This window comes from Triturus cristatus, chromosome 6, assembly GCF_964204655.1.
Source record: "Triturus cristatus chromosome 6, aTriCri1.1, whole genome shotgun sequence".
NCBI classification, from domain to species: domain Eukaryota; kingdom Metazoa; phylum Chordata; class Amphibia; order Caudata; family Salamandridae; genus Triturus; species Triturus cristatus.
In genome coordinates this window covers 817154343-817180338 of record NC_140589.1, presented here as the reverse complement: position 1 = coordinate 817180338, position 25996 = coordinate 817154343, and the positions used below count along the sequence as shown (strand labels likewise).

Genomic DNA, 25996 nt, shown 5'->3' with positions numbered 1-25996 from the left:
CTGCCACGTGGTGGTAGTAAGCGCAGCAATCCTTGCGTCGCGCCACTCAGAGTGCCAACCTAACAGCCTTACATTGCATCCACCGTGGTTGTTAAGGATTGAGCTGCCGCCCACGTTATTTGGTGGGTCTCTCGTCGTATGACCTCACCCTGAGACTTTGTACGCCTCACCCTTGCAGTCTCGTCGCATCAGCGTAGTTGGGGCCCGTGGTGTCGCCCCGTTCCATCCGAAAATCGCCACCAGGTTATATGGTCTGCCCTCTCCACTGCTGTGAGAGACGCACGTGCGGTTGTCTCACAGGCTCTCTCCCATCTACGCAAAGGCATCGGTCGCCGCCATTTTCCAAAACATTGCCCAGTATGTTTCCATGTTGCGACATCTCTATCTCAGTGCACCACCTCCAGGTCGCCGCATCCTGCACTCACCCAGTATATCATAGTGTCCCGCCTGTCCGTGGCCCATCGACAGGTGAATCACCGCGTCTAAGCTCGCCGCATAATTTCTCACCACGTTGCAAGGAAGCAGGCCGCCCGCATCCCCGAGCTCGTGTAGTCTCCGGCCCCCGCTGATCTGTTTTCACCTCCTGCGTGGCTCCGTTATCGTGGTGCCTACCGCCTCAGCTCTTCTCAGGTTCTCTCCACATCAAAGCCGCTCAGTTCTCGGGGCGGCACAACCCTGTGTCAGCCGCAGCGAAGTGAGGCAGCTACTCCGGGCACGGGTTTGTGTCCCGACTCAGCCTTCCATACCCCGCTGCCCTCTGCTCCGCCCGGCCTCCGGGGATGCAACCGCCGCCGATCTCGCCTCCTCCGACACGCAGGCTGCACAGAGTCCTCCTGCTCGCCTCCGCAGCCCTCTCCCGCACTTAGGTGGCTGCCCTGCGGCGGTTAGCGGGTACAATCCAGGATTATATTAGTCCAGGTCCGGAGATCGTCTAAAAGACGACCGCCATGTTTGGCTGCCAGCCACTCCCCCGTGGCCTACTCTACTTGTGAGTGTTTTACCATACCAGATTCTGCTATACACCACTCATGCTTGCCTGTCATTGGACATGGTTACTGCGTTTCTTATTTCTTTTCAATCCTGAGGGCCTGGTAGGTCTTCTGATGCACTGGCCATACTGCTCATTTTGTATGCAGAACACTGGCATCCACTGTTCATTTTAATGTTTAATAAACGTTATATAGTGCCAATGTGTAACTTTTTAAACTCTGGCCAATATAGTGAATCAGTACTATCACCACCACTGTTATAATTATATCACCACCATTACTACCACCATCATTTAAATTTCCTCCACTACCACATTACCATTACTGCCACCTACATTGCCTCCAGCATTGCTATCTCCACCAATGATATTACTAACATTATTGGTACTACTACCATTGACACTACCACTATAAAAATTAGCACCACCACTAATGCCACCAGCAATACTATTACCACGATCACCATTACCACCACCGGCATAACCACTATTATTACCATCACCATCAAGACCATTACCACCACCACCACCATCATAACAACTATTAGCATTACCTGCACCGCTACCACCACCAGTACTGTCACCATTAACATTACCACCATCACTACTACTACATTACTACCGTCAGTACCACTTCGTTCGTCTTTGTTTCAGTTTGTATGATCATTCTGTATTTGCCTGGGTTGTAAAATAAAGCGTGATATGGGCAGGTGTGTGACAGACTTGTTTACTATCAGTGTTAACACAAGCTTGGGTAAAGCCAAAAGGTCTGGGGTTAATATAGTAAACATCATTTCGGATTTGTTTGCATGTGTAACTAAAGAAAGCCTGTTCTATTTGCTTTGCCAGTACTTCTACATAGCTGTTTGGTGGGCCTACAATGTTTTTTGCCATTTTGGGTACATGCCAGCATGCCTTCTATAAGTGTATTTAAATTATTTGCATATTTTTAAAACTACAGTGGAATAGTTAAATTAATTGAGTAAATACAAATGTACGTACCACTTGCATGCTACTCTAATGGAACTGGAATATTATTGGTTTTACCAAGAGGGATACAGAAACATATACAGCACTGTGTAGCATGTGATGCTTTTACACACACCCTGTAATATTTTCTATTTTTGTCATGATGTCATTAAAGAACTAACTGAATAAAAAGGCTATGGTACTTACAGCTTCCAAGCTGCAGTCAGGCAGATCACTGCAAACTGCTTTAAGAGATGTAACAAAGTTAAAGGTGAGTGGATGGGTGTCCTTCCAGCAGCTGATTAGAAGTCGCACTTTAATTCTTCGCAAAACTAGTGCTTCTCTTATTTTACCATCTAAATATGGCCAATAGCTGTGAAGAAAAAGTAAAACAGTTTTGTGAATATGAAAAACAATTGTGAATTATCTAAAGTACTGCTACATCATAGACTGAACAACAGATTTTATGCACCAGATCCTGTTAAATAACCTGCGTGAATGGGCAGGAATGTCTGGAACCATCTTGAAATGCCTTTAATCAGGGCTTTAAGTGGGAAAAAAACTGGGGGTGCTCTAAAAGGGGTGTGGCAAACCTCTTAAAGGGGAGGAGTCTATCCAAGTAGGGGTGTGGTCTAAACCAAGATAGCTAGCATTGTGTGTTTAAAAAAATCATAAAGTCGCATTCAGCAAAAGATAATAAAATAGGCAAAAAGGTATATTTATTAAATATAAGCCATAAAAATACCAAACACTTTAAAAAACATTTAAAAATTATTTACATTACTTAGAAATCTATTGCAGGATTTCACCAAACCCTTGAAGATATTCACTGTGTCTATTTTGCTGGGGTTTCTCCCAACAATTTTCTTCAGCAGACCTTCTGCCTTTTGCCAACCAACTCTTTACATACAGCTATGTGTCAAATGTTTCAAATGGAGGACCATTGAGTTTTACCTATAAGCATGAAGAAATAGTCTCTACAAGAAGAGAGGACCTTGTTGGAGAAGCAATGAAGTTCATTGCGCTGAAACCTCTCGTAATCTTCCTTACTTGCTGGCAGGGTTTCCATGCAAACTACAATTTTTTTTAATGCTTCAGGGGTTTTCTTTCCACCCAAATCTTTGAAAAGTCTAAAAGAGCTTGAATAGTATCTCTTGCTGGCAGCTGAAACTCTGAACACAGCTTCTGGATATCTGTTTCACCATAAAGAATGCATTCATCACCAGAAGGCAAGTTGCCTGCATCTAGCACACTGAAGCTGGCTATAAGTTCTTTATCAGAATCCGGGACACATCGTTTATTGAGGTTTACAGACAGACTTTGGTAAAACAAATTTTGATTAAGGGCAACAGAGTTACTTCTTCCGTGGAAAAGAGGAATATTCTTGAATTTGCCCTTGTCAACTACTGTGAGCCGCGGAAGCAAGCTCCCCTGGTGAGTCCTTCATTGCTCTAAATATACGTACTTGACTGACCAAAAGTCTGTGGGCATTAACAATTATAATGTCCCTCCTCTGTAAGGGGAGTGATTAGTCTTTGAACTCCAGAAGTGCATTACACATTATCCCCAAATCTCTGATAAAAGAATAGAATGTAAGCTTCTTCAAGAGACCTTCATACTTACTCCGGTCTCTTATGGGTCTGGATGGCTCTTTAGAAGCATTCTCAAAATGTTTGCACAAGGCAGGGAAGCAGTTCCAAACAGCTTTCACAGATCTGTAACTGGATGCTACCCATCTAGTATCAAGCATTTTCCCTATCTTTTGAAGCTGTGCACATAGCTCGCTGGCGGCCATAAGCTCTCTCTGGTTTTTTGTTGACATGCTGTATTTGGCATACGAGTACATGAAAATCTTGAAGTGATTGACCCCTGCAACTTCATCAACTGTATCTACCGCAGCAAGTTCTAGTCTGTGAGCCAGAGAGTGCCATGTCAGTACAAGATTTAGGAATTCCAATTTCAGCAATGCTACTACTCCGCCTTTTTTACCCAACATAACTGTTGCTCCATCTGAACATACCGCAATCAAGAGCTGTCTTTAAGCCAAGGGCATTTATTTCTGCCAGCTCCAGAAGACCAAAATAGATGGTCACTGAGGTACTTTCATTTCCACAAATGCCACAGAGGTAGATGATTAAGGTAGAATTATTGCTAATAGAAGTGCTCTCATCAATTAATACTGTGATCTTTGGTTTGTGTTGTCTGATATAACAGACCAATCTGTGTTGCATTTCCAGTGCAATTTGTTTGATTATTTCAGTTGCAGTCACCTTGCTCTGCAACACACGGCCCATTGCACTGCCATTCTGTGTCTGAAGGAGAATTATATCAGGGTGGTCCCTGAAAGGGCAATCTTTTTTTGCCAAGTTGTAGGCAGTGTCAAATACTCTGCATGTGGTCTCCATATGTTATGCATTACATTTGTGTACTGTCGCTACTAATGTATTTTTCTGCTGAGCTGTAAGAATGTCTTCAGCTGCCAAGTGAGCAGTGCTCACCTTATGCGCCATAATCTTCTTCCTGAGCTGTTTCTGCCTAAAAGCTTTTCCGTCACCGGAAGGACCAACCTTGCCATCTGCCCGCCCTTGACTTATCCGCATGCCCTGGGTGTTAATGTGCACTGAAAGACCTGTAGATTTAGCCTATTTTCAGGAAGAGCATCCAAAATTGCCTGACTTAAGATACAACCATTTATATTCCTCTTGAAAGTAATACCACTTTTCAATATTCCAGCAGTCAGGGAGTTTGACAGTTTCTTTCTCTGGCACACGTTGAAGTCCTTATAAAGGTGGACTGTCCTTGGCAGACTCTTGCTGAGTTTAACTAGCCTCATCACTAGTTGGTTGCGCTGGACAAGACTCCCCTGTAACACGCGGGCGCTTCAGTGATGGTAGGAAGTCAATCATTGAAGACTGCAGAGACTTGTGCTTCAGAGCAGAAGCAGAAAAGTCACTAGTAGCCATCTTAAAATTTAGAACTTCCTTCTTGAAGGCTGGACTGATATATCTGAAAAAGAAAAGAAAATATTCCTCTGCTGTCTTCCTCTGCTGATTTTGGTTTCCAGGTGATAAGGCCTTGCGTCACTCAACGAGAATATTTAGCCTCTCATCTGCAACAAAAATTAAATAGTTTACTCCAGTGATTAATTAAAAATTGTTGATATGCCATCTCGCCGGCAGATGTTCCTCTTCATTTTGTGCTGCTCCTGAAAGGATCTCCCATTGTGCAGTGGAGTTGTAAGGTTTTCCTGATCTGTAGGCCCCAAAATGTATCTTGCCCATGGCTCCAAAAGTCCTTAAGATGGCACTAGGATATCTAACCAGTCATATCACACAATGGCACTCAAAACACATGGACATGTGCAACTGCATTCTAAATAAGTGTTTCCCAAACTGTGGGTTACAACCAAATTTGACTTGTTCAGCCTGCACACATCTTAGTGGGTCAATATTCCCATGTTGGGGGGACCTGTTGCAGCATGTATCACGTCCTAACAACTTTTAATGAATCAATAGTGTTACATTTTCATGACTGTGATACTTTTGTCAATTTTATGGAAGTAGTTCCAAATAAGGATTGGTAAATAAGACCGATCGAAACCCATCTCCTGTACTATTCTGCAGACTCCATTGCTTTATCCATAGCATACATTAACAGGACGCAGAGGGACCTGGAGCACTTCAGATTACAGGCACCACAATCACACCAGTGACCAGCTGTGTTTAGATCAAGCCTTCTAGATAGTGCATGCTAAGTCTGTTGCAAAGTAAACTGTGGCTCACCATGAACATAAAGAGGCTCGGAGCCGGCCATTGCTTTCCATTCGTTGGCTTTCCTTGCCACTCTCATTTGTGCGAACATCCTGCTTGCACTGAAGAAGCTGTACATCTTATAGCTATTTAAAAATACTTCTGAAACTAACAGTGGAACCTTCTTACTAGCAGCACCTATCCTATTATCACTCCCAAATCCATATCCCTTTTATGTTTTTTTATATCAAGGGTGTGTGTGCACACCGATCAGCACCCACTGTCACAATGCTCGTTCCCGCAGGAACTTAATCAGATAAACCAAAAGCACAGGTGCACCACACAATAGCAAAGCCAATCAAATGGGACAATTATACAGTCCAACTCCAATCAATAGACGGATAAAAGTTCCTTGATTTTATCTCTTTATTCCGTGTTCATATAACATTGAACATTGCAATACGACACAGCCTACGCGTTTCGTCCAAAAATCCGTATCTACGTAAATGTTTTTATAAATGCGGTCCTTCAATAGGCTTAAGTCATGGTTGACTCAAGAATCGTAAAATCCATCCCGGGCAAGCTGTCCCTCTGTCTGTGTATAACGCCGTCAAACGGCGTTATATACAGACAGAGGGACAGCTTGCCCGGGATGGATTTTATGATTCTTGAGTCAAACATTTACGTAGATACGGATTTTTGGACGAATATACAGAAAGAATAATACGAGGTAGAGGGGACGAAAGGAAGACGAAGCTGCAAACTACCCAAAAGACAACTGATGAGCCCTGAAGAAGACCGCTCTCAGGACGAAACGCGTCGGCTGTGTCGTATTGCAATGTTCAATGTTATATGAACACGGAATAAAGAGATAAAATCAAGGAAATTTTATCCGTTCATTGATTGGAGTTGGACTGTATAATTGTCCCATTTGATTGGCTTTGCTATTGTGTGGTGCACCTGTGCTTTTGGTTTATCTTATAGCTAGTTGTTTCAATGTTATCTTATATTATGGCATTGGTGATTGCTTAGTTCATTTCTCCACTGGACTAATATCCCAGGCAGAGGTAGAAGGCCCAATACAACAATATGGAATGAGCCCCTCTAAATTAAGAAAAACAGACACACACACACACACACTCTGACCACCCTGCCAGGCCACACAACTGAATGTACTCCCTGAGTAGCCCACAAAGCCACTTCCAAAAACACGCACATTATTGTTGTCTTCCGCTTGCACAGAAACACACTTTGCTGCCACACACAACTGAAAGCAATCCCTGCAACACACCACACTCACTCCCTGAACCATCTAAACACACATGCACATTCACACAAATACATATTATTATTTCTATATTTATTCAAGTGAACGCCAGATCATACTATCGGCATGAACAACAGCAGGCGCGCAGTGAGGAAGTTTGTCCGTGCATTTCTTTGTGTGCATTTAATTTAGTAAAATTGTTAGTTTTAAATACAAAATGTTAAAATAGCCTCAGGTTATTATTACATTTTACAGTTTTTGTTTCATGAATTTATGATGAGTTTGAATCTCCAATGCATTACGCTTGCTTTCTTCCTTACTGAACCCACACTTTAAACTCATCCGCACACACACACATTTATTACAGATGGTCACTGAATAGTCCACACAAGAAGCAAATTGTTATTTGTTGCCTTCCTTCTTGCTCGGTTCCTTCTGCGGCGCACACACACAGGTAGTACATAAACCTGTCCACACACTACAAACATTTCTGAAAATCTGAACAATTCAAACACGTATGGTGTTAGTCCTCTTCCACTCTGCCCACGGTTTTTCTGCTGTTGTACAGACAAAGCTGTATGTACTCTACTCTAGTCTACTTACTCCATTCTGATTTGCATAAACTGGGCTTGTTCGCTGCCTCACACACAGATACAGGTACACACTGCCTGCACACTTCTCTCACACACATACACACACTCCCTGCTAAGGCTCCATGTATTGTATTGTAATTGGAACTATGTAACGCTTACTACCACTGACAAGGTGTTGCAGAGCTTTTTCAGCGAGTAGCACACTACTACGGAACCCTTAAAGGATTAGTTAGTATAGTGAAATATGAAAGTAATTTGAGTGGTGGATATGTTAGTCAGTTATAAGGATTGAGAAGGTTAGTGGAGGGATAGAAGAGGGAAAAGGTTTGCATTTATATAGCGCTTGCTACCCTTGAGGGGTTAAATTGCTCTTTCGGCGAGTAGTACGCTACTCCAGAACCCAAACAATACTAAACCCACAGAAAAAAAGAATAGCCTACTACATCACTGCATGGAATAAAGAATATCCTGAGACACTGCCATCCTACTGCATCACTGCAAGGAATAAAGAATATCCAGAGGCACTGCCATCCTACTGCATCACTGCATGGAATAAAGAAATATTATTTTACTCTTCCATCCTTCTGCTTCGCCCAACTGCATAAAATAATAACCATCCCAGGGCACTTCCATCCTTCTGCTTTGCTTCATAGAATAAATAATATCCACTGCCAGTCTACTGTGTCACTGCATGGAATAAAGCATACCAGTAGTAACTGCTCTCTTCCTACCTCACTGCACAGTATAAAGAATGCTCCTAGGCATTGCCATCCTTATACATTATTCTATCACTGCACAGTATAATGAATATCCTGAGGCACTGCCATTCATCTACCACACTGCATCAATGCATAGTGTAAGTCATATTCTACCTGATTGCATCACTACTCAGATACCCCTCAGCACTGCCATTCTTCTGCTTCAATGCATCACTACATGGAACACAGAATGTTCCTAGGAATTGCTACCCTTCTACCTCACTACATAAGGCTACCTGGGCATTGCAATCCTCTTACCTCACAGCCCAGAACAACAACTAACTCTGGGCATTGCCATCTCTACCTCACTGCATTGCTGAGTAGAATAAAGATTATCCCTGGGCACTGCCATCTTTCTTTGTCTTTAGGCGATGGTGGTGGATCTTTACCTAAACTTTTGTATTCTGATACTTGGCTTTCCGGACTATGAGAGCTACCACAGGGCTGCTATGGATCGTATTAAGTATGATGCCGATCTTGGTGTGTGGAGAGCTTCACCCCTGGAAACACAACATGCATGTTTTCTGGACTGACTCAACTCTCTCCATAAACTCTCATATTGTCCACATCATCAAATTGGTTCAATCAGTTCTATTCTATATAAAACACCTCTGACATTTCATCAATCAATAATTTGCTAATCTCCTGCACTTGGAAAATATATTTCCAAGAGCAAAAAACTGTAATGACATCTCCAATTGTAAATCTAAGTCACTGGCATCTCAAAAACTTATTAGGATAATGTCTTACTTACAGGACATAATAAAACTTCATAAACGTACTCCTGCATTCTGCTGCTTGTCTTACAGCGAACACCAGAACATGTGATAACCTTACCCCCATTACAAGCGTATACGCAATGAGTTTTGAAGCAATGGCTAGGTGAGAAATGCTGAAACCAATTATTTACCCGACCCCTTCAATCACCCTGCCTTAGGAAAACACGGCATCCAAATCGTTAAGTGTAGGTCGATTTCAACTTTTAACTTGCTGATGCTGTTAGGGCTGGGGCAGGATCACACAGACTAGTTCCTCTCTCTGCAAACCCCTTTGGAAGGAGAGGGAGAAACTCTTCACTTGTTGCTGGATTACACTGCAGCCTCGACGCTCAGTGTGAAAGGTCAGAGCAGGGTCGTGCTGGAGCAGGCCGCCTGTGGTCGTCTGCCTCTTCAGCTTTGAAAGCAAGTCCTGTTCGTTTCTTGGTTGTTCATCCCACGATGTCTTCACTCCAAAGGCTGGTACCACGACGATGCTGCTACTGCGCTGCAAAAAGAGAAGGGAAATCCTGAGAGAAAATGGCTCTCTTTGAAGGATTTTCCTTCCTCCTACAACGCTCACCTGGCATGCTGTAATGCCATCATGCCATGACCTCCATTACTAAGAAGGGAGCAAAATGAGCATGCACACATCGATGTGCATGCTTTCACTGCAGACCAGAAAAAAATGGATGACCTGTGTGAGGCCCGAAAACAGAGCCTGATAGAGACCCTTTTCGAGGCCCCCTTAAAAAAACTTCCGTGCTCAGCACCGGACAGATCCAGTCCACTTAAAGCCCTGCCTTTATTCAGTCTTCACAACATGAAGACAGACATTTGGTAGGCACTTGGCTCTCCTCCACAGGAAGGAAAAGTCTGTCAGCTGGAGAAACTAAAGCTCCATGCTATTTCTACAAATCAATAAATGAATACAATCACTCTCCACAGTTTTTGATCATCACCAGTCAAAGTTCAGAATTTATGACTGGGTTAAGAAAAGCTTCCTTTGACTCAGTTGAGATAAAACAGAGGTTTTGATGTTTGGTCTGCATCATATCAACACCACAGTCATGTATTCCTATTGCACCAGAATAGTTTACTGACAAAACTATATTGCACACAAACAATAATGTGTGGAAATTAGTTTTCGGTTAATATCATTTATGCAGCACCAAGTAAAGTGTATTGATTTGTTTTGATCCTATTAAAATCTTTGTTTCCATCACACTTCAAGATTACAAAAACATATGGGCTTCATTTTTACTTTCCCAACTGCTGAATGTATATAGTTCATTTACAGGTATTTACATTTTGTTGTGTGTTGCAAGAAATGACATCCTACAGGCTTTGCTTTCAAACTCGCTGTACCCCAGCAAGATCGTCACTTAATTCACTTTACTACTATTTTTTCTCTGACTGTTAAGTGAGAGGAATTTGTAAACACCAATCCCAATGTTGAAAAAATAAGCAGTAATTTGCGACAAGATGTAGGCCCTCATTACAAGGTCAGTGGTCCAATGGACTCCCGTGCCAGGGGTTGGACCGCCACTGGACTGCTGCTGCCACCAGGGATCCATGATCCCTGGTGGTGGAGCAGTGGTCTTAGGCCCCTAATATTCTGGTGCTGCCGCTACGGCACCATCAAGCATATTAGGCGTTTCCTCACTGCCACACTTTTCATGGTGGTGTGACTGTCAAGAAAAGTGTGGCTGTGAGGAAACAAAAGGGGCCCTACAGGACCCCCTTGTGCCTGTGCGCCATGGGGTGCCTTCAGGGGGGGCACATGTTGTGTCCCCTGTGTACATGCACCCCCAGTTCCTGCGGGGCATGGACTTGACAGTCCATGCCCTGCTTGAACTGCCTTTAATGCTCCCATTGCGGTCTCTTTTTCGAAGACACAGTAGTGGGACTGCCAAAGAACCGCCCGCCAGTGAAAAAATAAGTCTTACTCTGGCGGGCGGTTTTTAATGGCTTTTGCAGTCTCAGAGCCGGCGGCAGCGTGGCAGCCCTGCTCCGAGACTGGAAAAGTCATAATAAGGCCCATATCCTGGCATTTGACCTCTGTCTTCGAAGAGCAGCAAATGTGACAAGATAAATTCAGAATTTAAAGGTATTTTTATTTATTGCTAGGGTTTATGTTATCCTCCAAAAATCAGCTCATGACCCACTAGTGAGTTGAAACCCTGTTGGCCCTGTTGTTGGAAAGGTATCTCAGACAGACCAATGGAGTTGGGGTTGGTGGAGTAAAGCCATCACACCCCATACTCTATTTATGGTGGGCAATCTAATGGGTTTTTCTGTCCCTCACCATCAGGAAAATCTTAGAGGTGAGGGACAGAATAAATATAGGACCCCACACACCAAAGTGTCAAAGAATGGAGAGAAAGGGCAAAAAGAAAACCACCTGTTAAACAGTAAATAACCAAAAATTGTATTATATTAGTAATGGGTGCAAGAACACCACAGCAGAAATAACATTAGCACCAGCGATCAGGGTTTCCCACCAATTATTATCTGCAGAACAAAGGGATTACAATGCACAACTAGTACATACACCTATTTTGTGTGTATAGTTACACCTTGTGCACATGTTTGCATGTACAACTGATATATAGTAAGACCTAGGGCCATATCACAATACCGCAGACCACAGTGCCATTAAGTGAATTCATTTAATCCAATATTTCTCCCAATTAGAGCTTGATTTTCAGACATTATAGCTTGGAAATGGTGAGCAGGGTAACCATTCTCTGTATCATAGGTTTGCTTTCCAAATAAATTCGCAAACTTTGAGTTAGGGCTTGGTTTTGAAACACTCTAGCCGGGCCTTAGTATACAGGATTTGCCTCTTTCTGTTTTAGAGCTGAGCTGTCTAAAATAATGCACTAACTCACAGCAATACTGGGTAAAATTTCAGAACAAACATTATTCACAAAAATACCTGTACATTTCCATCTTCTAAGTGTAGACCTAATTCGAAAGGATCTTTTAAACAATGTAACTCAGGGTGAGCGTAGATGTACATCTAAATCTGTGAATATTATGATACTGCATAAAATATCACATTATTGTGTATGTCAGGCAAAATATCACCCAAAATACAACATTCTAAATGGGAGGAAAAGGAAATAAGCAACACCTGGCAGCAATCACAAACATCATGCAGAATAAAGATACAAGAGACATCCAGTGTCTTGTCATATTTGCCTTGTACTGAATGTTAGTTTGGAACAAGACTACCTCAACTGTACTAAAAATTCAAATCATCTCTCTCAAAACAACTAGTTGGTCTGCCTCCACACACCCTCAGTGTAGCTGAGACGCTGGCTGCGTGGAGGCCATCGTTGATAGGGTGAATACAAGGGGGTGGAGGTGCACACTGCGGGAGAGATCATGAAATAGTGGCAGGGTGAGAGGAGGCATGTGAATAATACGTTTGGCAGGATAGTTGTGGCAGCTATTGTTTTCTGTGGTGGCTGGAGATAATGTTTTTGATTCACACCATTTTTTTGCTATCTTTTCATTTAGTTTTGATAAACATAAATGCATAGGTGTACACAGTATAGCAATTCAGTTCTCACAATGTTAAGGTATGTATGTCCATATTTAGACACAGTTTTCATATAAATGATAACGTGTCCCAGGGCATACCAAGTGTGGACTGAGAGAATAGGAAAGACAATATGACGGATATAGTAACACATTAGGAACGTAGTGTTCTATTTTAAATAGTGGTCAATCCATGTACACAAAATAAACATTCCCACCTACACAAGAAGGCGGAACCAAAAATAGCTGTTTTCACTGTAGCATCATTGGAAGTCGTGAAGTCCAATTAATCGTAATACAGTTACAGGAGTATAATCCTGCCCCAGTGCTAGTCAAGGAATACCAGTGTAAAGCAAAGAGAAACAAAAATAGGGGGGGCAAGGGAGGGGATGAACATACCTGAGTGGGATGGCACACTGTGTGCGTATAATTCCCCTACAGTGGGTCGGTACCTAGAGTTGGCGGGTGTTGCGTGGGGGAATCAGATGGTTGGTCACGATCCAGAGTCTCTGGTGTGTAGCTGGAAAATACCCTGTGAGGACTCAGTGGAGAAAGGCTGGTAGTCATGCAGAGGTTGCCAGACATCTTTCGGCCTGGAGGTAGGGGGTTGAAGAGAAGTATACAGCTTGCTAGTAGTTTTGCAATACATCATTCTGGTGAACCAATTATGAACCGATGAAGGATGGTGCTTACCCCTAGTGTAAAGTTATCCCAAGCCTGGCAAGCACCAGGGCCAGGGCAGTGAATCATCTAATGCTCTTTGGGAGCTCTAGTACATATCCCAGGAGAGCAATGAGTGGATCCGGGTCTAGGTCAGTTTCCACCATGAGCGTCAGATAGGAGAAAATTCTGCCCCAGAAGTGTGCAATGTGCCTGCAAGTCCACGTCATGTGCAAAAAATCAGCACCGGTAATGTGGCATTTGGTGCATTTGGGAGATCGTGTGTGGTCATATTTAAGGTGGTTGGTGGAGGTAATGTAGGCTTGCAGCAAAAATTTAAAGTAAATCAGTTTATGGCGATGATTGGGTGAACAATCTAGTAGGTGGAAAACAGGCAGGCCACATCTTGCCCATTAGGTGGCGCCCCAAATCCTTCTTCCAGTGGGCTCTCAGCTTTGAGTCCCAGGCTGGTAATAATGTTATACTAGCATGACACAATTTGGAAACTAGTTGTCTCCCGTCCAAATCATTTATGATTAATGTTAGTGAAGAAAATTCACCAGGTTAAGTCAGTATGTTGGTTCTTAAGGCACTGTGTATGCAATGGAGGATAAAACAGTCTATATCGGTGGCGGTGACGAAGCGAAAGTCTGTAGAATGCATCAAGGCATGATCATCTGGGAAGATGTCCCCAAAAGTATGTGGGGCTGTTGGAAGTTGGAGTCCCCGTCCCGCACCACTGTCACCAAATGCGAGACCCAAGACTCCCCACTCAACGTTAGGCCAAGTAAGGACACCGTTTGAGATAGCCCTGCTCACCCCTTTAGTAGCTTGGCACGAGCAGCCAGGCCTATCTCCAAGGCACGAGTGTACAGTATGTGCAACCACGCCCACAGCAACCCACTGGTGACACCACAAATAGACTCCAGACGAGTTTGATTAAACGAGTATAAACTTTATATAAAAAGATACACGATTAGATCACACAATACAAAAGTCAACATATAACAAAGGGTAAGATTTGTTCCGGCTGGCTGGTAGGTTCAAATCCCAACCACCGCTTTCAAAATGCTATGCTGGTCGCAATGCTAGAATCACACACGTTGCAATGGAAAAATAATAATGCACTGCGTAACGATACAATCCTGTGCTGGGCAAAGGAGAAATAATACAATGCGTAATGATAACCTGGTACCTTGCAATGGGAGAAATAATGCAATGCGTACCGCTACAATCATCTACTGTGCAATGAAGGAATAATGCAATGCATCACACCCCAATCACGTACTTTGCAAGGAAGAAATAATGCAATGTGCTTGGCTACAATCATGTACTTTGCAATTAAGAAATAAGGCAATGAGGGCAACTGCAATTGTGTACTTTGCAATGGAGAAATAATGCAATGCGTAGTGCTACAATCGTGTACTTATTTATGCATAAATAATGTCAGACGTCATAAGACAGTCCGGCAGTTCGTTAGCAGCAATATTGGCAATGTGTATTACGACAATCAGCCTCTTCAATAACAGTTGCCCCCACATGTATCCACGATGACATAAAGTGCCGCTTCTCACTCTGGCCCCAGTACTGCCACTGCGTCAGTCAGTACAGGCTTCAATCTGAGCCGAAGCAAAGGCTCACATCTACAGAAGGACTGAGAGTCCAAGATAGTGTCTCTCTGAGCCCGCACCACGCCCAGGTAGTGATCCATGTTACCTGGGGGCACGACCCCACTCTCCTCTCCTCCTTCAGCGAATTGGGCCTTCCGTGCAGAACTTTCTCAATGGGCCTTACCGGCTCGGACTGGCAGCTCAGCTCCTCCGCGGCTGCTGGTCCAGAACGCGACTGGTAAGAAGGTCTCAGGTGCCTCAGGGCACACGTACCCCACGCCTCTGAGATTATGTTACTCCGGGTGCACGTTCACCACAGCAACCTCCGGGTCTCCTCTGGCACGAAGCCACACACAAAACGCTGATGGAACTTCATGTCGACTCCGAGTGCACGTTAACCAGGCACTCCTTCCTGCGGACACGCACACTGCGCTGCAGAGATTCACTTTCTTCCAGTGCACAAGATGATCAGCCGATCAGCTCCACAGTCCCAGGTTGCACCAGAGCATGCACACTGCTTCACTGAGACTTCCTCCACCGTCCTGGTATACAGGCGCTCTTCACCAACGCATTCGCCCGCACCACAGCACGTTCACAGTGTCCGAGCCTCACTTATCCTCTGGTGCACTCGATGACCAGGCGCTCTTCACTAGCGCCTCCGGTGCACCCCCACACGTACCCTGCGCGTCCGAGACTCACTCCACTTCCGATGCACACGTTGACCAGGCGCTCCTTACCAACGCCTCCTGTGAACCACGACACGCACCTTGCGCGTCCGGGACTCCTTCCACTGCCGATGTACACACCGACCAGGCGCTCCTCACCAGCACCTTCGGCTGCACCACGACACGTTCACCGTGTCTGAGCCTCACTTCTCCTCCGGTGCGCTCGATGACCAGGCGCTCTTCACCAGCGCCTTCAGTGCACCCCGACACGCACCCTGCGCGTCCGAGACTCATTCCACTTCCGATGCACACGTTGACCAGGCGCTCCTCACCAACACCTCCTGTGCACCACAACACGCACCTTGCGCGTCCGAAACTCCTTTCACCACCGATGTATACGCCGACCAGGCGCTCCTCACCAACGCCTGTAGTGCACCACGACAGGCTCCCAGCGTGTCCGACACTCGCTCCACCTTCGATGCACACGTTGACCAGGCACTCCTCACCAATGTCTTCTGTGCACCACGACACGCTCCCAGAGCGTCCGAGTCTCACTTCTCCTCCGTGTGTCCAAGATCACAGGACACACCTTCCGAGGCTCTCAAGCTGCCACAACACGCACCCACCGCATTGCTTGAAACTTCTCCGGAAACTTTTATGTTTCTCTGTTTCCAAATCGGGAGCCAACTCACCTTGGGTCCTTGGGGATACAAGACACAGCACAAAGCACAGTCTTCTTCAAGCAGGGGCACCCAGCGCACACAGCACAGTCCCAACAGCCTCTTCCTTGGTTAAAACAGCAAACTGCAGACAAACCCCAGATAACGAAGCAATGGTTGGTCCTTCCCAGCAGTCTCTTCAGTTGTTCTTTCCTTAGCAGAGGTTCCTCTTGACCACGAAATGGGTCTAAGCCTTTTCAGTCTCAATCCATTTCTATTCCAACATTCAGGGGCCACAGCTCTCATAGTTATACCCCTAAATGTCTTTGAAGTTTGTTGTGCTCAGGGGTCTCTGACCCCTGCCTAAATCAGTTCTGGGTGTCTCCCTCCCAGTGTCATCTTTCTCCCTTTGATACTGGGGGTCTGAATCCTTAATCACTCAGCAGGAGATGGGTCAATTGGTTTATAGCACCAGCCTAGCCCTTTTCACCTCCCGGGCTTCTCATCCCCCTGCTCTCCAGATGCAGAGCAGCCTGGGGCCATCTCAACCCTTCCCTGGGTCTAGACCTCTCCCAGCTCCTCTCACCTCTCAGATCCAGACGGTAACTAGACATAATATCGAAAAAAAAATATCGAGTAGCCAGAATATCGAGTTTTTAATATTGCATGGACAGAATATCGACTTGCAAAAATATAGTGGTGAAGAATATCGAAAAACAGGTAAGAAATATCGATTGCAATAATATAGAAGTAAGTAATATCGACAGTCATTATATAGTTGTTAAAAATATCGAATTTTTTATAGCGTTTTAAGTGTTAGTATATGTGTTAAAAGTATGTATTAATATTGGAATGCATGTTAGAATATTTTAAAATTAATGAATTTTATGTTTCTTTATTTTTTTTGTAATTTAATTCCGTAGCGGGTTGTGGGTTTATAGAGAGTAGGGTGGGAAGTAATTTAATTATAGTACATTAAATAATAATTTATTGGAATTATTCATTATTTTTTATTTAATTGTGCGTCTTACTTCTGTAGCGGGTTGTGGGTTTTTAGGGGAATAGGGTGGGAAGTAATTTAATTATAGATTATTAAATAATAATTTATAGGAATTATTAATTATTTTTAATTTAATTTTGCGTTTTACTTCTGTAGCGGGTTGTGGGTTTATAGGGGAATAGGGTGGGAAGTAATTTAATTGTTATTAGTTAATTATTAATTGGTATTGAAAATTAATTGGTTGTTGATGAATTATTAATTGGTAAATAATTAGTATTAATTGGTAATTAATTAGTATTAATTGTTTAATTGATAATTATGTTAATTGTATTCATTTAATATTTGTAGCGGGCAGTGTGTTTATAGGGGAATATGGTGGGAAGTAATATAATTGTAAATAAATAATTCTTTAATTTATTTGTGTATATTGTTAATTAATATATCTTTAATTTAATTTTGCGTTTTACTTCTGTAGCGGGATGTGGGTTTATAGGGGAATAGGGTGGGAAGTAATTTAATTGTTATTAGTTAATTATTAATTGGTATTGCAAATTAATTAGTTGTTGATGAATTATTAATTGGTAAATAAATAGTATTAATTGGTAACTAATTTGTATTAATAGTTTAATTGATAATTATGTTAATTGTATTCAATTAATATTTGTAGCGGGTATTGTGTTTATAGGGGAATATGTTGGGAAGTAATATAATTGGAAAAAAATAATAATTTAAATAATTTGTGTATATCGTTAATTAATATATTATAAATTAATTATTAATTGGTATTATTTGCATTTATTAATGTTTGTTATTGAAAAACAATTGGTTGTTAATTAATTATTAATAGTTAATTAATTAAACAAAAATGTATTGGTATTTATAAATAATCAATTCTTGTGTGATTGGTAAATAATTGTAATACTTGTTTTTGTATTAATAATTAACTAATTAAAAAAAAAAAATACATTTATGTTTTTCTCTACTATTGCACTTACTTGAGTGGGAATAGTAATTTTTACCCCTACGCTATCCAATGCTTTCCCTATTATTGCACTCTCTGGAGTGTGAATAGTAATTTTTACCCTCCCGCTATCCAACGCTTTCCCTACTGTTGCATTCTCTGGAGTGGGAATAGTAATTTTTACCCTACCGCTATCCAACGCTTTCTCTACTGTTGCACTCACTGGAGTGGGAATAGTAAATTTGACCCTCCCGCTATCCAACGCTTTCCCTACTGTTGCACTCTCTGGAGTGGGAATAGTAATTTTTACCCCTACGCTATCCAACGCTTTCCCTACTGTTGCACTCTCTGGAGTGGGAATAGTAATTTTTATCCCTACGCTCTCTGGAGTGGGAATAGTAATTTTTACCCCTACGCTATCCAATGCTTTCCCTACTGTTGCACTCACTGGAGTGGGAATAGTAAATTTTACTCTCCCGCTATCCAACGCTTTCTCTACTGTTGCACTCTCTGGAGTGGGAATAGTAATTTTTATCCCTACGCTATCCAACGCTTTCCCTACTGTTGCACTCTTTGGAGTGGGAAAAGTAATGTTTACCCCTACGCCATTTGACATTTTCTCTACTGTTGTAATCACTGGAGTGGGAATAGTAAATTTTGAACTCCCGCTATCCAACGCTTTCCCTACTGTTGCACTCTCAGGAGTGGGAATAGTAATTTTTATCCCTACGCTATCCAACGCTTTCCCTACTGTTGCACTCTCTGGAGTGGGATTAGTAATTTTATCCCTACTCAATCCAATGGTTTCCCTACTGTTGCACTGTTTGGTGTGGGAATAGTAATATTTACCCTTCCGCTATCCAACGCTTTCCCTACTGTTGCACTCACTGGAGTGGGAATAGTAATTTTTACCCCTACGCTATCCAACGCTTTCCCTACTGTTGCACTCACTGGAGTGGGAATAGTAAATTTTACTCTCCCGCTATCCAACACTTTCCCTACTGTTGCACTCTCTGGAGTGGGAATAGTAATTTTTACCCTCCCGCTATGCAACGCTTTCCCTACTGTTGCAGTCACTGGAGTGGGAATAGTAAATTTGACCCTCCCCATCCAACGCTTTCCCTACTGTTGCACTCTCTGGAGTGGGAATAGTAATTTTTACCCCTACGCTATTCAATGCTTTCCCTACTGTTGCACTCTCTGGAGTGGGAATAGTAATTTTTACCCCTACGCTATCCAACGCTTTCTGTACTGTTGCACTCACTGGAGTAGGAATAGTAAATTTTACACTCCCGCTATCCAACGTTTTCCCTACTGTTGCACTCTCTGGAGTGGGAATAGTAATTTTTGCCCCTACGCTATCCAATGGTTTCCCTATTATTGCACTCTCTGGAGTGGGAATAGTAATTTTTACCCTCCCGCTATCCAACGCTTTCCCTAGTGTTGCATTCTCTGGAGTGGGAATAGTAATTTTTACCCTACCGCTATCCAACGCTTTCCCTACTGTTGCAGTCACTGGAGTGGGAATAGTAAATTTGACACTCCCGCTATCCAACGCTTTCCCTACTGTTGCACTCTCTGGAGTGGGAATAGTAATTTTTACCCCTACGCTATCCAACGCTTTCCCTACTGTTGCACTCACTGGAGTGGGAATAGTAATTTTTACCCTCCCGCTATCCAATGCTTTCCCTACTGTTGCACTCTTTGGAGTGGGAATAGTAATTTTTACCCCTACGCTATCCAATGTTTTCCCTATTATTGCACTCTCTGGAATGGGAATAGTAATTTTTACCCTCCTGCTATCCAACGCTTTCCCTACTGTTGCATTCTCTGGAGTGGGAATAGTAATTTTTACCCTCCCGCTATCCAACGCTTTCCCTACTATTGCACTTACTGGAGTGGTAATAGTAAATTTTACCCGCCCGCTATCCTAAGCATAAAATATTGAATATTTTTAATTAATATTACGTTAATATATATGTATTAATTTTTTTTTTACTTACTTTAATTATTCATTAATTTTACTGTTATTTAAGTATTTTTAAGTATGTTTCAGTTAATTATATGTATTATTTCATTAATTTAACATTACTTTTAAAACATTTAAAAAATTCGATATTTTGACTAACTAAATTATTTACAACGATATTTTGGATTCGATATTTTTGTACTTTCCTGTTTGGAGATAGGAATTTGATATTTTGGTATTCTATATTTTGGCATCGATATTTTTGTAAGTCTATATTTTTGTAGTCGATATTATGTCAGTGATCCATCCAGACAGTTAATCCACATTCAGCAGGGACACACAGAAATGCCTAAAGCACAAAACTCAGCCACTTTCTAAAAGAGTGGTTTCTGAACACACAGTGACAAAACCCCTTTCATAGATGTGTTATGACACTGTGAGTTCATACATACTAAACTTCACTTCTCCAACTTAAACTTATAGGAAACTAGGCTAACAAACACAACACCCAGCCTCCCCATTCTGTCATATGGGCAGGATGGCCTTTCAGCAGTGAAAAATGAAATGGAGTGTTTTTCACTGTCAGGACATAACACACACCTTAGTATATGTCCTGCCTTTTACTGACACTGCCCCCTGCCCAGGGGTTACTCTGGACCTACAACAGGGGTGCCCACTGCGTACGCAAAAGGGAAAGTAAGGCCTGACAAGTGGTTGCACTTGTCAGGACAACATGCTAACTTAGCAAACTGCACGGAGGCCCTATACTGCAGGCCTGAGTTCCCTTCTCTGCGCACCTTTGCATTACTAGCCCTGGCACACACAGTGAACGTCACTAGGGACTTTACTAGTAAGGCAAACATACCAATGATGGCCAACCAATTACCATTAAACTTTACACAGGGAACACTTGTACTTTGACACTGATCAGCAGTGGCAAAGTACCCAAAGCATCTAAATTGGCAACTCTATGTCAGGAAAACGGTCTAGGGGGAAAGCAAAAAGTTTAGAGAACTTTAGCCAAAAAGGCCAACAGGGGCATATTTTATCAATGTGCATTTGGCCAGTGCTTCACAGGTGATGGGGAGCCAAGGATTGTCTAAAAGTGACAAGGCTGGAGAAAAAAGTAGGGTGACCCCAAGGACCCACTGTAGCTTCTGCCATGTCCAGGATGTGGGGGACAGGGTGTGAACATCATGGGGATCGAAAGAGATTCCTCTGGGAAGGAGAGAGGCTGTGGAGTTAGCACAGTCAAATCTGTCTCAGGTGTACGGTAGCCTGGTGTCTGCATGACACCTGTGGTGTGCATATTGGAATTGCACCACCAGGTAATGGAAAGGGAAGTGAGGCACCTAAACCCACCTCTCTCGTAGGAGAGCACAAGTTTGTCCCAGCTGATGTGGGGCCGCTTACCGGCCCAGATGAGTTTCAGGAGCAGTCCGCACAGCGTGACAAAGAATGAGTTGGTGAGGGGTATGGGAATATTTAAAAAGGAATGTAGGAACTGTGGGAGGACCACCATTTTGATTATTGCAATTGTCCCAGCCATCGCTAGTGGTAAACATACCCATTGATCTGCTTGTTTGGAGAGTGCATCGATGGCGGGCCATAGCAGGTCCAGATTACCAAATAGGCAAAGTAGGCACTGGCCTGTGGACCCCACTCCTTTTAGGGGCCCACGACAATTGATCAAAATAATATTGATTAATCAAGCTTTCTTAAATTGTTTCCAAAAGATAGAAAATAATTAAACAACTCGAAGAAAGGAAAACTGTACATTAAATACTATAGAGAAAATACTGTATTAGTGTAATGTACCCATTAACAACTTAAAGAACATAAACCAGAGACATCAGATCCACATAAACGCACGTCTCTTAAAAACTCATTGTCTGGCAGCTGTCAGTTTGTAAAACAATCTGGTGCAAAATACATACTTGTAATGTCATTGGTTTATTAAAATTGTTGGTTGGTAAAATTAAAAATGTATTAGGAGATAATTTGCAAGGGGGGGCTCCGAAATTTTGACTGCCTAGTGGACTTCACACGGTTTGATCCTGCACTGGGCCATAGTTCAATCGCATGATTTGTTCCTTGTCTTGGTGTAAGAAGATACCTAAATATTTAATTGGCCTGTCGCACTAAGGCAGTGGAAACTCACAGCATACTGGCTTTGTGGCAGGGGTGAGGGGGAACGTTCAGATTTTGACCAATTAATCTGGAGGCTGGAATGGCCCTAAACCAGATCACTTAATGAAGAATCTTTCTTCAGGATGCCACACAAAGAGGAGCACGTCATCCACATAGAGGGAAAAAAGAAGAGGGCTGGGCTTGAATTGCAGGCCTCGATGCATATGATGAAGTTGGAGATGTCTAAGCAAGGGGTCCATGGCTATGACAAAACGTAACGGGGATAGGGAGCGGCCCTGCTGGGTACCACATCAGATGGTGAAGTGGGCAGTGAGTGAGCCATTGGCCCCAATGCAGGTTGTAGGATGAGCATTTGAGAGGTCTATTGAGGAGGAAAATCTATGAGGTATACCAAGTTTGCTGACAACTGCATGAAGAAATGGGCATTCAAGGGAATCAAACACTTTCTTGACTTCTAATAAAGCTATCACGGTAGGGCTGTCTAGGGAGATCAGATTGAGAATGGAGAAGACAGAGCATAGATTCAGAGCCATATAGAAGTGAGGAACAAACCTCGATTGTGCCAGGGATATGATCTGCTCCATCAGGAGCAAGAGGCTGTTCGAAAGGATTTTAGCTAAGATTTTGTTGTCAAGATTTATAAGTGATTGGGGCCTGTAAGAGCCACATTGAAGAGGGTCCTAGCCCGGCTTTAGATGTAGGGTTATTACTGTTTCCCTCAGGGAGGAGGGCAAGACGCCTAAGTTGAGGGATTCCTCGTTGAAGGCCAATAATCGAGGTGCAAGAAGATGCTTGAAATGTTTATAAAATTCGCCCGTGAATCCCTCAGTGCTGGGGGCTTTGGAGTTTTCAAGAAAATCAATGGCTTGAACCACCTCGTCACTAGAAAGAGGTTCACTAAGGAACTGACTGTGGATTGGACAGCCATACCATCGCCCCTTCCTTCAGATAGGCTGCCTGTGCCTTCGCATTGCCTGAGTGCCAGGCGGTGTAGAGATGGGTGTAATATTGAAGGAGCTTCTCCAAGATCTCCTCGTTGGAAGTAACTATTCCACCTACATCAGCTTGCAGCTCTGCTATGTAAGAAGTGCCTCTAGAGGGGCGGAGAAGGCGGACAAGTGTGTGCCGGGTCCACTCTTCCTCCCCCTACCTACAAGCCCTAGCATATATCCCCAAAAAGAGAACCTCCCTACCCACCAAATCACTATATTTGGTCAGCAACATAGCACAGACATGCAATAGGGGCTCTCCATGGTGTTGGGCATGGACAGAATCCAGCTCGGTAAGGACTTTCTCTATACGCAGAAGACCTTTGCATAAGTCCAGCAGCACACCGGAATGTTTGGGTATGCAGATGCCCTTGTATGATTTAAATGCTTCCCACATGGTAGCAAGGGAGTCCACAGATCCCTCTTCAAGGCAAAAGTATTTCAGAATGGCTGTGCTTAACTCAGAGTGGAAGAGCGCGTCCTGCAGCGCAAGTGAAGGAAACCGCCAGTGGACTTCCTCATCCCTCTGAAATGGGACGTGAAGTGTGACATGAAGGGGAGAGTTTTCCGAGAGTGTGTGGGCTAGATGTTGGGCTGTACTTAACCAGTGGCAAAGGGTCATGGAGAGAAGACATCAATTGAGATGGGACCACATCTAGTGGGGGCCAGAATAGTGGGTGAACCCTAAGGGGTAGGTGCCCCTAAGAAACCAAGCATCCCTTAATGTATGTGTAGCACAGTTATTCTGCAAGGTATGAAGTGATCTAGGATTACAAGCCAGGGAGAATGCAGTAGGATCGGGAGATTCTATAAGCAAATAAAAAATGCGGCCCGTTATGAGGTGGTCAAAATCCATAGACCCAATCTGAGGATTTCCAGTCTGTAAGAATCCTGAGAGGTACACATTAAGGCATAAAGGTTAGCCAACAGCTCACAGTGCCCGGCTAGTGTTTCTGCCACTAGGACACATCGGCTGTAGTCATCTATGACAGATGTGGGGGAAAATTAAGCAGTATATCCCCTCGACTGTGTAGCCCTGCCAACTACATGGCCTGTCAGAGCCAGAAACCAAAGTCATCAAGCAGGTAAGATCACTTATGATTCCAGATAGCAACATATGTCAGTCCCTAAAATGTAACAACACATTAGGGCTTCAGGCATGTCAGCTCTCTGTGAGGAGTATTATACAGCAAGACTGCCTATGACATATCTCCATCATGGAGGGATCTATGCCCTATATCACCACATACCTGGGAATACCGAACAACTACCTGTGTGACTGCAACCACCACATGAAATATCACAATAATCTCAAGCAGAACACAGTTTGGCTGTACAGGTAACATCTCCAAGTGATGAAGAGCGAAAGCACTAAAATCTAAAATGAAGTCTCATTTGGGCTAAGGCCAATATGCTACAGATCACACCTGTACAGTAAATAAATGCTCCTGTGCATGTAGTGGACAACAACTACCTGCTAAGACCCTAAAAGGACGGACATCTCATTCTAGTGCAGATGTGGATCCCAGTCCCATCCTAGGGCCTATACTGCAAAGCCCGGGATATGTATAAATCCCCGGTCAGCTAACTACCCTTGGGGCATATTCTCAAGAAAGTGTGATAATCATCGCAAAAGTAACTTAACACAACCTACAACATCGCAGTCTATCGCAGCAGGAAATTTACGCCGTGTCAACCATATATTCACAACATGGCGGTACCATGCGATATCACCAGATAATGCGTCAAAATGGGCACGTTAAAATCAATGCCATGCCGCAAGAATGCAAAACACGAACGCCAAAAAAGCTGCAATGAGGCCAAGCGCGATACAAAAAGCTGCAAAAACTAGCCACAGGCCTGCAAATCCCACGCGTCTGGCGGGAAAATGCACTATAAAAGCCACCAAAACAACACACCAGAAAGAAGCCAAAGTGCGTAGCAACATGGATGCACCCTGACCGAGCGCAGACGCCAACGCAAACCCCACAAGCCCCACAGACCAAGAGCAAGGAACAACGGGCTCGGGGAAGGCCAAGGAGAAGAGGGAGAGAAAGACGGGGTGTAGTCCGCAGAGGTGACAGACCACAACCATCAACTGACCCACAATCAGACTACCTTGAATGCAGCCAGAGTGTCAAGGAGGCCAATGGAGGAGGCCAAGAGGCGCTGGCATGATGTGAAAACCTAAACCAGGCACAAAGACGCCACCAACAGGAAGGCAGCAAGGGCGACAGGAGGTGGGAGTCCTGCGCTACAGGAGGAGCTGGAGGAAACGGAGGCCACAGTCAACAGTGTGGAGACGGTGCAAGGAGTAGGGAGTACGGAACCAGCTCGAGAGGACCTGACACAACATCAACAGAGTGAGTAAAGACCAGGGACTGGGGGGACAGGGGAGATGGGCACATTGGCACACATGCACAACGATGTGTAGCACACTGCACACCCACAATGACCCTGGATCATGTCCCTCATCCCCGTGGCACTCTGCAGCACACACACACAGCAATTACAGCACATCCACATTGATGACAATGTGTCACAATGTGCAACACCGACACTGCAGAACAGAGGACACAACTGGCTCCGCACACGCACAGAAACAAGCCCACTACATCTGACAGAGCTGGAAAGGTTGAAATGGAAATGTACGCGTAAAACCTCACACCCGTCATGTAGTCCAAATGTACACTGTCCCGCATCT

General features: G+C 43.7%; 1 protein-coding gene across 3 annotated transcripts in view; it reads right to left on the bottom strand.

Moving 5' to 3' along the window:
• PLD5 (phospholipase D family member 5) overlaps positions 1-25996 on the bottom strand; it is a 1783935-nt gene that overhangs the window by 311772 nt on the left and 1446167 nt on the right. For all 3 annotated transcript variants that reach the window (XM_085611414.1, XM_085611415.1, XM_085611413.1), the window contains exon 8: positions 2165-2330. In XM_085611414.1, coding sequence (XP_085467540.1) covers positions 2165-2330 — 166 coding nt within the window. The remainder of the gene's footprint in view (positions 1-2164; positions 2331-25996) is intronic.